This window comes from Necator americanus, chromosome X, assembly GCF_031761385.1.
Source record: "Necator americanus strain Aroian chromosome X, whole genome shotgun sequence".
In the NCBI taxonomy this organism is placed as follows: Eukaryota; Metazoa; Nematoda; class Chromadorea; order Rhabditida; family Ancylostomatidae; genus Necator; species Necator americanus.
Window position 1 is genome coordinate 33,947,196 of NC_087376.1, and position 13,507 is coordinate 33,960,702.

At 40.7% G+C, this 13,507-nt stretch overlaps 2 protein-coding genes across 5 annotated transcripts; one reads left to right on the top strand and one right to left on the bottom strand.

Annotated features, from left to right (window-relative positions):
* Window positions 1–90: 90 nt before the first annotated feature.
* On the top strand, window positions 91–3,925 carry RB195_026266 (uncharacterized protein; the record flags this gene model as incomplete). Of its 3 annotated transcripts, XM_064214745.1 has the most annotated exons (6): window positions 278–392; window positions 450–457; window positions 1,783–1,834; window positions 2,298–2,379; window positions 2,444–2,503; window positions 3,784–3,925. In XM_064214745.1, 6 exons carry the CDS (start codon window positions 278–280, stop codon window positions 3,923–3,925), a joined length of 459 nt encoding a protein of 152 aa, XP_064070626.1. The 3 variants fall into 3 exon arrangements, with proteins under 3 accessions (XP_064070625.1, XP_064070626.1, XP_064070628.1); XM_064214744.1 differs by lacking the exons at window positions 2,298–2,379; window positions 2,444–2,503; window positions 3,784–3,925 and adding an exon at window positions 91–122 and having other exon boundaries at window positions 324–457; window positions 1,783–1,835; XM_064214746.1 differs by lacking the exons at window positions 278–392; window positions 450–457; window positions 1,783–1,834; window positions 2,298–2,379 and having other exon boundaries at window positions 2,421–2,503.
* Window positions 2,144–8,766, bottom strand: RB195_026267 (uncharacterized protein; the record flags this gene model as incomplete). 2 transcript variants are annotated; one of them, XM_064214747.1, is made up of 11 exons in its annotated part: window positions 2,144–2,210; window positions 2,309–2,394; window positions 2,447–2,569; window positions 3,300–3,479; window positions 3,551–3,626; window positions 4,562–4,621; window positions 4,685–4,789; window positions 4,846–4,900; window positions 4,983–6,287; window positions 6,340–8,616; window positions 8,670–8,766. In XM_064214747.1, the coding sequence occupies 11 exons, from the start codon at window positions 8,764–8,766 to the stop codon at window positions 2,144–2,146; spliced, it is 4,431 nt and encodes a 1,476-aa protein (XP_064070627.1). The 2 variants fall into 2 exon arrangements, with proteins under 2 accessions (XP_064070627.1, XP_064070629.1); XM_064214748.1 differs by lacking the exons at window positions 2,144–2,210; window positions 2,309–2,394; window positions 2,447–2,569; ... (2 more) ...; window positions 4,562–4,621; window positions 8,670–8,766 and having other exon boundaries at window positions 4,681–4,789; window positions 6,340–8,521.
* Between the last annotated feature and the right edge of the window lie 4,741 nt (window positions 8,767–13,507).

Sequence of the window (13,507 nt, forward strand, 5' to 3'; positions counted from 1 at the left end):
TTTAATCACTTTATTTTACAATAAAATATGGGAAGAAATCCTGAGTCATCATATCTTTTGTGAACACACAGAAACCGTTGATAAGAATCGATGTTGATTGACGTTGTCCGTGGTCAAAACAGGTTCCGATGATTTGGATCGCCGGGAAAAGGAGCAACAGCGGTGCAGGCTATCCGTGAAAGAGCTAGTCACCTACTATATTGGAAAAACTTTGCTTGTATTACAAGCATCCAAACATATCTTGGAACTGTTTTTAAAAAATATCCGTTATGAGGTTATGTTCATGAGCGTCCTAGATCGTAGATCAAAAGCCTCGTCAATAGGAAACCGAATGTTCCCGAAGCCAAAGCAGTCATATCGACGTTCATACCGTTGTGGTGCGGTGTTCGACGGTTCCTTTCTCCCGCTCCAACGTCAATAATCCTGAGCGTCTGGAAACAGCTTCAAAGCGCCAGAGGTGAGTCTCGAAAGAAGGTTAACTTTGCGTTAATATTACGTATAAGGAAACTAATTAAAAACTAGTTAGACTCCAAACTGTAACGATTTGAAGTTTCATTAATTCATGATTATATTAAGGAATATATTCTTATCTAAATTTCATTTCCAAAGTTTTTTTTGGCAGGGGAGTTGAAATTGAAGAGAAATCAAAACTTTCCGTTTCTGATTCACGCTCTTCTCATAAATGTTCATTCAGTCAATTATTTTTCCTCACTTTTGGCCATGAAAAAAAAGATGATGAATGGGGCAAACCAATGTTCTTGAATGTAATGAGTCTGAGTCTGAGTCTACAACTCTTAACCGATCGATTTCTCGCTACTAACACCGGGAAGTCTTGGTCTTAATCCTACAGATAATAGCGAATGCAATGTTTTGTTAGCGATAATCTAGCCCTCTTCATTTGCGTTTTCTCCCATTGCATGAATTCACAGTGTTATTTTTATGGGCGCTGATTTGGAGCTTCAGTACGGATGTTGTGAAACGCGATCGACTGCCACCGCTCTGCCATTTAAGGTGAAGCAAATATTGTGTTAAAGGCATCACCCCACGAAATTTGAGGTGGTACGGATTTCAGGTGAAGTATTCGTATACGGGATCGTGGATTATGGAGAGAAGGATGATTCCGTCCATTTCTTCCTAATTGCTGTAAAAAAAACGCCCCGGACGATACGGCTTCGAGCGATCCGGCGCGCTATCTTCTACAAGGAGTTCGGTTGGAGCGCGCCAGCCCTCTGCACGCGCCGCCTCTTCCGGACCGTTTTTTACGGCAGTTGGGAAGAAATGGACGGAATCACCCCCCTCTCCATAATCTACTATCCCGTTTAAGAATACTCCGCTTGAAATCCGTACCACCTCAGATTCGTGGGGTGATGCCTTTAATGAACTTGGCGTATGAAAAAACCATGCAGTAGATTTATCGACTATTTATGAGAGGAACAAATTGTGGATGTGGTTCTATTGAACGCTTATAAATGAGGAATTTTGGATGTATAGTAGGGTCAGAACGACATGAAGCAGGGTGCAGTTGCGTAAGTGGTTGCGCTCGAAAGGGTGCGGTGGAGCGTAGCGGTTAGGATCAAGCGAGGACCTCTTACATCTTTCATTGCTGTAGTTTGTGATGGTCCCACCTCGATTCCAAGCGTCATATCCACCGTGCCGCTACGAGCGCAACCGCCTGCGCAACTGCATCGTGCTTCATGTCGTTTTGTCCCGACTATATTTCTTGCGATATTGTATTCCTACGACGACCGTTTGCAGACTGACAGTTTTTTTTTAATATTTTAGGTGCAACGTCGAGTTTTCTGTTCAAGCACTCTAGCACCTCATACCTTAAATAGTAAGTGATTCTGATTTTTTTGCATTCGTTTATTAGCGAGAGTTGATTTGGAACCGTAAAATAGTTTGTGAAAAATAACAAAGAAAATAAGCATGAGAACAGTTTGATGTAAAAAAAACAAAAGTACTTTTGTGTAGAACTGTTGCTGTGAAACGCTAGGACTCATTCTTGAAAAATCACACGTGAATTATGATGGCAACAAACTCACAAAAATATAGAGAAGAAAATGGAGAAAGCTAAAAGCAAAGCTATACAAACCATGTACAAATTCCTGATGGTATGAGATTGAGCAGATATTAATTCACAACATTAGAAGAAAACGAAACAGGACTCAATTAAAGACTGGATTTGAGGACACGATGCCTGCGGAAAATACCTGTAAAGTATGTAGGTTAGAAGAGTCAATGCCAGTAGCATTTTTATAACAATGAATGTTTATGAGACCAATTTTGCAATTCTCTAGGAAGCGCCAACCTCTTTGCAAATTGGCAGTTTCTCGCGATCCATGATGATGGATCAGTGATTTTGAAAACTCGAGTGAATTTGTTGATTGCTGCGCACTGGAATACAGTCATCGGAGAAATGGATGGATGTGGTTGAAATATTCAGTACCTGCGAAGGCCTCAACCTATATCTTATCTTCTTTGTGATTGATTCAGACGTTGAAAGGTCGGTTGATGTCATTTCTTCGAATTTCTCCTCCTCTTGTTTCTCCGCAATTTTGCGTAGGCGTTCCTAGAGAAGTGGAAATCATTTGCTTTGTCAACTTCCAGTTTAAAGGCAGCATATCACGAAATTGACATGGTACGGAAACCGCAGGGAAAACGTAGAGTTCGGACTTGTGGATGATGGAAACAAGTGTAGTCCCCTCAATTCCCCCTAGTCTTCCTAAAAAAATGGCATGGGAACCGCTTTAGTTCCTACGTCAGAACGCGCACCCTTTTACACGTTTCGGTCCACTCAAAAGCCTATTCATCGGTTTTACTTGAATAGGCTAGTAAGGAAATATCGTTAACCCTTTCCAATACGTTGTCGCCGTTGCGGCAACATGGTTGTTCAGCTTACTTCAGCACTTCCAAATAAAAAATAAGGTTCGTTTACTCCTGAGGTTCTCTGCTTCAGCTGTATTTTCTGTTTAAAAAAAATGTAACTTAGGATTGGAATAGCATTTGTAACGAAAAAATGCAGGAGTTGCTGGTGTTCCATGTCTCTGTCTGGACTGGAATGTAGAGGGTTAATTTTCGACTGCTCGGTCATGGACGTGCACAAGGGTGGTGCGTTGCAACTGATTTCATAGGGAAGAAAGCCGTCTCCCACGTCGTTTTTACGACGATTAGGGGAGAGTGAACGGAGCCAGGTCGTTTCACTAATCTACAATCCGAACTACGTTCCGTATGCGTTTTTCCTAGGTTTTCGTACTATGTTAATCTCCTGATATGCTGCCTCCAAGTAGAGCATTTCTTACCTCCTCTTCTCTCTGTCGCTTTTCAAGTAGAAACTGACGTCTCAGCTCCGCTGTCTTGAGTTCCTCTAATCTTTTCTTCATTTCCTCACTTCTACTTTTGAGTTCTTCTCTTAGACCTCTATCGTTATCGCTTTTCTGCTGCTGCTCAAATCGTCGCTGTTCTTCATGGAGATGCTTTGCCTAGAGTTTGCTGTTCTCAAAAAAGACATGCATTTCTCAGCGTTTCTGTTCATGGTTGGCTCGAAACTCACTTGCTCATAGCGAATTCTTTCTTCTCTTATTTGTTTTTCGAAATCGCCACTTTCAGTCATTATTTTCTCCTCTGCTCTAGAAAGTAAAGAAAGAAAATAAATTGTTATGCAGTCAGTATGTGCTATCAATTTCTAATGCTTTAATGATGGAGCCGAGAATTCCGATGATTTTGAAGCTGTTGATCTTTTCTGTACATATACATGAGTTATTGTGTTATATGTTTTGCATTCAGCGCCTCACTTTCTGCAATCACACTCACGAGTTGGCGGAAAAACTCCTTCGTTTCGTTCAGGTACTTTCAAGAAACACCCGCTGGTGCTCCTACATTGGGCCGGTGTGAGTTTATTGGTTCTCTTCAAGCCTTGTCCCTCTGAATACCTTTAAGGTACCACAAAACATCAATAACTCATTCACCGAAGAAGCATGTATAAAGAAGCGCTATTGATTATTCAAAAAAAGACTAACTCAAATGCGACTTATCTGATTATCAAAGACAAAAGAAAATGCGCAAAAACTAAGCTTCGGAGAAAAAATCTTTTCTTGTTAGGAAGGAATGGACAGTCAAAGTAGATTCTTCGGCATTCTGAGGTTTTGTATGAACAAGTGGGAAAAACTCTATATGTATTGATCTCGTGTAGGGTTAACTCAGAAGAAAAGCCAATGTCGACTCGAATTTCGTTCAGTCAATTTACCCTTCAGCTATCCGATACTTTACATCAGCCTGTAGCGTGTGCATAGTAGTGATTGTGTTAAGGTCCCATTGTCAAAACTAGGATTAAGGTATACAGTGCAATTCTCTGTTAAAGCCGGAAAAAACTCACAAAATTCTCATAATAACTAATGGATTCCTCGGTACTCTTTGATAGTTGAACCTTTAGCATGTACGTAACACTTTCTCACCTTAGTACGAAATAAATTCATTCTAGACGCCAGAGGTAGTCCAAGCTAACGGTTCACGCTTATAATGTCACAAAATCAAAAAATAACGCATAACTCATCATCATATTTACCGTTTTGAATCCAGTTCTGTAGCTATTGTGTGCTCCAGAACCGTTGCGGTGCTGGATTGTCTGAATTTTTCTGTATTACTTCTGTTATGTGATACAAAAATGGGTGTCAAAATGTGATCTTACTCATTAGCCGAGGGTACAGCTGTTGTCGTTGCCTGTGTTACATCTCCAATGAGGCCCTGTATAAGAGACGACAGGAGATCTGTTTTCACCCGATGAGGCTGTCCACTGAAATTGAAGATATAGTTTCAAAAATTACTTCTATGGAGTCCTTAGTTGTTCACATCGTAAATGAAGTTTCGTTGAAAGTAGACGTGGGGGGACTGCTTCTTTCTGCTTCTGAAAACAGTTATTGTAACTACTATCAGTCCCACTGACAATAAAATATTATTTTTATTGTATCTTTGTATTGAATGCCCACCTCTCAGTGTCTCCTGAAGAGTTGTTCGGTTCTTGCTTTCCATGGCCTCTTCGGATGATGCAGCCGAATTTGATACAATGAAGCCGCCAACAGATTTCTTGTCCTCATCATTGCTAACTGAATCCGTTGTCGTGGTATCAGAATGCTGATTACTCGTTGTGAGGTCCGTGATCTTTTGGGGTTCTCCAGTATTTGACGTTGTAGCAGTAACATCTTCTAGTGTCGTATACTTACTGTTATATACTGCTACGGTTATTTCTGGAGCAGAGGAAGTGTATGTATAAGCCGACGTTTTTGTTTGTGAACTTAACTCATCGTCGGCTTCTGTTTTAAATGGGAAGTTATCATCAAGAGCAGGTATAACCTCTGTAGAAGAGTCATTCGCACCTAAATCCGAATTAGTGGTCACAGTGTCTGTCGTGAAGACGTCTTCAGTATGCGTGTTAGATGTTTTTGCATCGTTTGTTCCTCCTATATTTGCATCGAGTTGAAACGACACGGTGGTTTTTGGGGTTGAAGTTGTCTCAGTCCCGCTATCAGCTGTGGAACTGTTAGCTTGAGGGAGTACATCTGAGATTTCATTTGAAGATGTAGTTGCTTCTACCCCAATGTTGGAAGTTAGCGACACTTCTGTTGTCTTCGTCCTTGTATACTCATCCTTTATCGCTCCAGTAGAAGCAGTTGTGATGATCTGCGTGGTTACCTTACCCAACTTAAATTCCTTCACAGAATTTTGCTCTTTAGGATCCTGAGAGAGGTTTGACAGTGGCGTCTCATCGGCTGCGAAGTTGGATGATGTGACTGAAGTTTCGTCAATTGACATTGTAGCTGGTGGAACAGTTAACGTGGATGCCGTTTCTTGAAATTTCGCGGCTTGTGCAGGATTCGTCGAGGATCGTAATTCAGTTGTTGTCGGTGTTGTTGTATAACTTCTCGTTGGGTTCGATTCTTGAACTTTCACTGATATGAAGGATGTGCCAACAGTGGAAGCGTCTGTCGCTGATATTGTAGTATCTTCCACGGTAGAAATAGGAGTAGAGTTCGATGTTTCACCAGCCAGCATCATTTCCTCAGAATTGGGAAGAGTAGTGGTAGTGATTTTCTTTGGAGACAATAATCCTTTCTTCGCTTTCAGCTCCTCCAACTTCGTTTTCAGTCGCATCACCAAATTTTTCCATCTTTCTGGGAGATTTTTGTGAGGATGTATGGATGTATCTGAAGCGTGGAATATTGATGAAGTTCCGTTTGTTCCTTCAGTGACTGCTACCACCACTTGTGGATGTTTCTCATGGGTTGTCAAGACGTCTAAAAAGTATGGCATAACTACTGCAAACGTGTTTTCCAAGCAAACACTCACCTTCTGTGGTTCCTATTGCTTCTTCAAAATGCGTTCCTTTAGCTGCTTCTGTTGGTGTGGAAGTTGTTTCTGTTGACATGGTTGTCTCCTTTACTGGGGTTGTTGTTAAAGTTTTAGCTTCATAGAACTCGTTACTACTTTTTTCGAATGATTTTTTCTTCAAATTTTGGCCTTTACTTACAGCTTCCGTTGCAAGCCGAGATGTTGGTGTTTGCGTTTTGCTTTCTGGCATACGTTTTGTAGCACTCACATCAATTATCTCGTTTGTCGTTTCTGTTCTTTCACTTGTACTAGAAGTAGTCGTAGGCGTTATAGGCTCAGTAGTTATCAGCAAGGAGGATCTGGTTGTAGCGTCGACATTAAACGAAATTGTTGTTGAATCAGTGAAGTCCTCAGAGGAAGTGGTTCCAGGTCCATCCGTTATTTCCACAGTTGATGACAGATATGTATTCAATGCCGACGAAGATTCTGCAGTTGTATGAGTTGGTACCCGCGTAGCATTTTCAACTGCTAACACCTCATCAGTAAAATCACCTGCTGTTCTGTTTAAGATAGCAGCAGTAGTCTGTGATAATCCATTCAAATCCGAGCTACTTTCTGTTGCTTCGAAAGCTGCAAATGTTGAGGTTACTGGTATAGCTGTTGAAGCTCCAGATGTTGTAAGTGTACGCTCAGTACTTGTCTCGTGTGACTCTGGACTGGTTCCATCACGTGGAACCAAATTTATTCTAGATCCACTAGGAGAGCTAACGGAGTCAGTTGTAGTTGACTGCGAGTCTAGGGCGATTTCTGTCTCTTCTGAACTGACTGATGTTCTTGTTGAACTACTACTCGACTCCTGACTTGATTCAGGCGACTCTGTAGTAATCAGAACTGCGAATGATTGAGCTAAAGGATGATTTAGTGTACTACGTAAAGTAGTAGTGACATCGACATGCGGTTCAGTATACTTTGCAGTGTCCTCTCTTGTTTCTGAATTAGTGTGGTCTACTAGAACAGTACTCGGTGTGTGGAATGTTGTTGAGGTCGAAATTCCAACATTTGCTGGTGTTTTGCTGTCATCTTTCTTCTGAAGGATTACGTTGCTAGAAATAAATGAGCGTGTAGATTGTTTCCCTTCTACAACATCTGTTCGCAAAACTATGGAATTTTGCTCTTCGCTGACTTCCCTAGCTGGAGACTCAGTGGCTGGTCGCGCTAAGATTGTAGCCTGTTTTTTGATGGGTAGTTCGTTGACGACAACTTCATTGTTTCCCTTCTTAGGAAAATTTGTGTTTAGTGGTATCATTGAGGTTGTAACCTCATCGTTCGGAAGTTCCTCTCGGAGAGTCGTTGTGGTTGGCGCGATTGTAGATACTAACATCGAGAAGGTTGCATTGACGCTCTCGGTGAAAAGAGTGTCAGTAGTGTATTCAGATGTCGTGTCTGTTGCGGCTCCAGACGTCGTATTTCCTTTTGTTAGTGGCTCTCTAGTCCTATCATTTTCCTTACTTGTTTTCGATTCATCGTTTGAGTGTTGGACAACGACTTGCGAGTTTTCCTTTACAGCTGTGGTTGACACGGGAGATGTTGTTGGAGAAGAAGATTCTGAAGAGCTAGAAAGGGAAAGGATGTCAGATTCTTGTTCTTCATTCTTTGTCAAGGGAGCGAGTGTAGAAAAAGAAATAGGTGCAGTGAGATTGATTTGTGAAGAGGAATTGAACTGTTCTACAACAGATGTCAACGAAGAGCTGGTCGATGGCTCTGATGTGGACGAATTCGTCTCGCTTCTTGTCGTTGATTCTGATCGCAGTGTAACCACATCAGTTGCGAGAGGAAGCCGCGACGTTGTAGTATTCTCATAAGATGAAGATATTCCTGGCGGAGGTTTCGAGGATCGTGACGGTGATGGAACGTCTGAAGTTATCAATCCTTCATCTGTGTCCGATGTTGTTTCCTGAGTAGAAGTGGATCTCAGGCTAGATACTGTCGTTGTGTCTGGAAGAAATGTTAGGACCGTAGTAGTTGTTTTATCAACTTTTTTTTCTGAAGCAAGGCTTGACGTTGACGGGGTCACTGTGTCTGTTGTTTTTTGTTGTGCACCAACAGTCACCATTTCGTCTTTCAATGACATCTTTAACTTCTGCTCTTCCTCGACCGCTTTGTCGTCGATTTCAACGGATTCCGCCGATGCAGCTCCCATGACTGGTTTTTGTGAAAACAGATCCATATTTTCCGGAACACAGCGACACTGGCACAGACATGTGTTGTGCTTGATGTGTTTTGCGATGCGGAATTCTAGATCCGAGAAATTTAGGGCCGCAAATCAAAATAAGAGGATAATCACTTACCTCTCGTGCCATCGGCGTTTATAGTCTTGCTCAGGAGACTGCTACCGTCTATGATTCGAACCCATAACGTTAACGTGCACCACCACACTACCTTCATAGGTAAGGTCTAAAAGATTACTTTCCCTTCAGTTACTTTTCATGGCATTACCACAGCGGTTGAGAGAAGTGCATGGAAATCGCTCTCATGATGGCAATAATTGGATTGCGACAAATTGGGTCACATACCTCGGAGATGAGCTGAACCCTAAGTGGGAAAGCCACATTATGGTGCAATGACTTCAAAGATAAGCTTTCTCTGTGTGATTCGAAAATCAAAAGAGGTTATTTTTAGATGTCGATTAACACTGGTTAAAGGATGGCAATGTGGAGAGGAGGTAATAGAATGTTCAGGAAATTTTATGGTGAGATGAGCGCATCTCCGCTCTGAATTGCTTGGAGATGGCAACAAAGGTAACAAGGGGAGAGGTAGCTGCGCTGGAACTGTTGTTCCCAAATGTAAAATGTAGAAGAACGGCAAAACGAGTAAAAGTGTTAGACACGGTGGAGCTCAAGATGTAACAAAATCCCGAAAGTAGAATAAATTAGAATAAGTAACCGTATAAAATATCATTGTAACAGTAAGAGTGGAGCGAATTGTTAATTTGCTTTGATCTCAGGATCAATCCACAGATAAACGTAGTCAATGAGGTCTATCCAGTAGGAAGAAACATTCGGAACGCACTGAAGACGACAGATTTATTCGATTCGCAACAGTGATCTAACTGAACAATATAACTGTTCATATGGAGAATATATGGTATATATATATATATATATATATATAAAGAGAAATGGAGGGAACTAGAATGTTTAGAGAAAATAAATTTAGTAATAGCGGTAAACCTATCTACACAGAGACGAAATCATAGGCATATATGTTCTGTAGAGTAACAAACGTACATATATTCGCTGTAGTTTAAAATGAGCAAGAAAATGGTTTTAAAAAAGGTTTAAAAAGCAGTGTATTCACACTTAGTCTATTCGTAGACGAGCCGCACAGGAAATCGCTGATGAAAATTTGAAGGCCGCCGTTCTCCTCATGTAGTAATGTGGGTCATTACAGTCGTTGGAATGCCCAACTTTGTTTTCTTATCAATCGACAAGACAAGCTCTTTTCGTGCACTTAATCCAAATCTTTTCATAAAAAGGTGTTTTGATAAAAGGCAACGTTTGGAGAGTTTTCAATGTTTCGTTCAATTCGTTAGCAGATCAGGTTCGAGAAGTGGTTTACAGGTTTCACAAAAGGTAGTTTCTCAGTAAGTATACGAGAGAACCTCCAGAAATCTGGTAATCAGAAGCTTCAGGCGCAAAACAGGAGCGGGTCTACGCGACGAGGAACTCTTCACCAGAATTGTTTGCACCGGTGACCCTCATAGAAAGCTTCTGCAAACATTGCCTTTAATAGAATCTTCACACCAAGAGGAACACACTGCACTTTTTTGAGATTTTTCGTTTAACTAATTAAAGAATTCTTTATCATTGTATCGTTGCTTCAGAGTTTATTTTCGAACTTAACTTCTTTTCTTCGTTAGCTTCATTTCTTGACTTAAGTTTATTAACGCTAAGAAGCAAGTTCAAGGTTGATGGCTGAATTCTCCCCTTTTCTCAGGGACCATTTCACATTAAAACGAATGTTTCATATAGAAGGTAATATGTATATCCTCGTAAAGATTTGGCACTTTAAAATGTGCTTCTTTTTTTGCCACTTTGAAGAAAAACGAACAGAATTCAGATAGAAGTGAAAGAATCACAAGTCGAAAAGTTTGAACAACTCCGACACAAGTTTTTGTGTCACTGTAATAGTGTACTAATATCTCCTAGGAAGCAAGAAGCCTAACCAATCATCTTGAAGAGTTTGATAAAGTTTATGTAGAAGTGTTTAATACACCAGTATCATAGCATTATTTACATGTAGAACCAGTATTATTTAAATTGGATTCTAAGACTTTGTTTTTCATGCTACTCAATTGTACTTTTAAGGAGTTGTTACAGAGAACAGTGAAAGTAAATGAAGAATACATGCCAAATAGTGAATTACCTACTTTCCCAGAATGAAAATTTGAGGATATTGTATGCATCAACTTAGAAAACGGTGTAGAGAGTATCGTAGTGAATCGCATCACAGAGCGATAAAAATCTTTTGGAGGTGAGTGAGTGGACCTTTCGCCTGTGTCAACCAGTTTTAACCACTGCTTCGCCAAGATTTGGCGAAACAAGAGTTCTGAATTTTACATATCTACTAGAAAAGTTAGCTACCCTAAAACAAAAACGTCCTGAGCTTTTGGACTGAGTAGAACATTTTCTCACTTTCAATTTCTTTCGTCCTTTTAACGTGGATTCACATTTGCTGACCGAAAAGCGTCCACCGCCCAAGTCAATGCTACGTATTGGAGCGTCCTTGGCGCGACTTGACCTCTTCAACACACTGTCACAAAAACCGGTGAAAATGCCAAATGACGATGTCCAGTGGAGTTAACACAAGATTGAGGAATGTGATAAGATTCGGAAAGAATCAAAGTTGAATGATAGCCGGTCTGAGAGCCAAGTGAGCTTCCAATCGCGGTGTAACAGCTGGATTTCTTGCTTGAAGTAAATGAAGTTCAATGAAGGAACTGGTTCAAAATTTGATGACATAATGGCGGCCTTCATCTCAGGTAACATGAGAAAACAGTTTCGGAACAACCACGCTATGTCGGTGGATCTCATGCGCGGAAGAATTAGTGGCTTTTTTGCATATGCTCATAATAATGTTTTTTTCTCGAAAAGTTGATAGGGGTCCGATTACAGGAAAACTGCTGTTGTGGATAAACCTCATGCTTAATTCGTTTTCATCCTGAAGGATGAAAGCGAAAACGGAAACGAAGGAATGTAGTGCTATCCAGATGCTGGAGGAAGACATGTAAGAATTCTTTCAATAAAGTGACGCGTAACGCGATGTATTTAAGTGTAAGAATAGTTCGAAAGTTGAAATCAGTGGATCGTTGTTCTTGTTTTCACGGAAACGTTATGTGTGAAGTATTGATGGCCACGAGCTGAATTTCAGGGAATTGAAAAACTGTGTTCTATCATAGAAGCATGTATAAGGTCAAGTTCCTGAAGGAATCTGCACTCTTCTGGAAAATGAAAACTCCCGCACTATTTTGTTCTCACATTAAACTACTGGGCAGTGGTGAAAAATAAGGAAATGGAACGTGGTCGAAAAACTGAGGCGGCAACCTTCAGTGCAAATCATATTGCATAATACGCTGTCTTCCAATGTTCTATTACACGTTTTCTTTTTTCGCAAACAAAAGAAAGCTTCTTTTCTTTTTCCTTGCTCAAGGAATATCGACATCACATCCAGTTTTTAATTTTTTCAAGATATATATCTTGAAAGAGAATTTTCCTTGCTGAGTTCCGCATCTTTTGGCAGGCTTGGTCTTGACTGCCGCTTGCCGTTGGTGAACCCTCTTGCTTGAGGTCCCCCGTCAGATTCGCTTCTAGTTCAAACGTGCTCCTTATGCCTTGGGCAAAATCGGCTGTCCGAGCCCTGATGTTTCGATAATTGGATCAATGGTAAGCGCTCTGGATAGGAAAGTAGATGTCATAAGAGGATTCTTCACCTTCTGGAGTAGGAGAACGACATGTTTGACATGTTGGACCTATAATCCGCCGCAAAATAGGACAGCGACAGTCTTCTCTGACAGTAAGTTGGGTTCCGGTTTTAGTAACGTTTGTAATTTTTTTTTGTTCGTAAGATTCTGTGACTCAGACAAAGTGTGTTCCGTTTTTTTATATTTCTTTTCTGGTGCACCATTGGTGTATGTAAATAAATAAATAAATAAATATACGTTGATATAAATATGCATGATCTATACCCGCACTCATGTATTCCTAGCTTGTATTCCTCACGAACGCAGCACAGAAATTCAGCAGTTAGCAGCTTTATCGGGAAGATATAGATAACCGAAACGTTTACTTAAAATTTCTGAGATTCTGTGATCCATTCCCTGAGATTGTCTATGGAATCGTAGTGTGCGTCTAAGGACCTTTCTTCCTCTAGACAATTTCAATTCAAGCTAATTCTCATGCATTAGAGTCTCCTTGACTTCATTAATGACTACGTTTCATTGAAATGGAAATTTTTATAGGAATTTGCTTACAGTTCTGCAGAGTTGTCTTTTTCTCGACTGCATAGCTCAAACGTGCTCGCCAGCTTATTGAAGTGCGCTGTCTCTCATTACTCCGTGCAATGTGATTGCTTTCAAATCAGCGAGTTCAATCTTGCACATAAACCTAATTTACGCAACAGTTCCTCGTTTTTTTCCATTTCAGAGAAATCTTTAGTTCTATAAATTTCCTCTTTTTTATAGACCGATTTTCTAATGTCTTCTGCCAAAATGTCAGACGAATCCACTTCATGTCTGAATCGTTTTCATAAGGAATGACCACGTAGATACTTTATACCCATCGTCATGTCGTGGTACGCGAACAGAAGGGAGAATAGTTTTAAAAATCTACCTCCGCCACTTAATAGCAGCATAGGAAAGTGTACTGCTTATGCAGGAGCGTGCACAAAGTTATTTCTCTTCGAAGGGGTGATAATACTAAGCCAGAATACGCTCATCCGCATTAATTGCGTCAACACCGCGACAGTCCCAAAGAACTGTCATCGCTTTATGAGATCCTGATCCTACGAGGCTGGGAAAATTGGAGAGAATCCTTAAAGATAGCATGGCCTAGAAATTATGGGCTTACAGGTGCACTGCCTTGCAAATGAAGCTTCGCACCGATTTCTCGTTGTAGAAATGATTAATTAA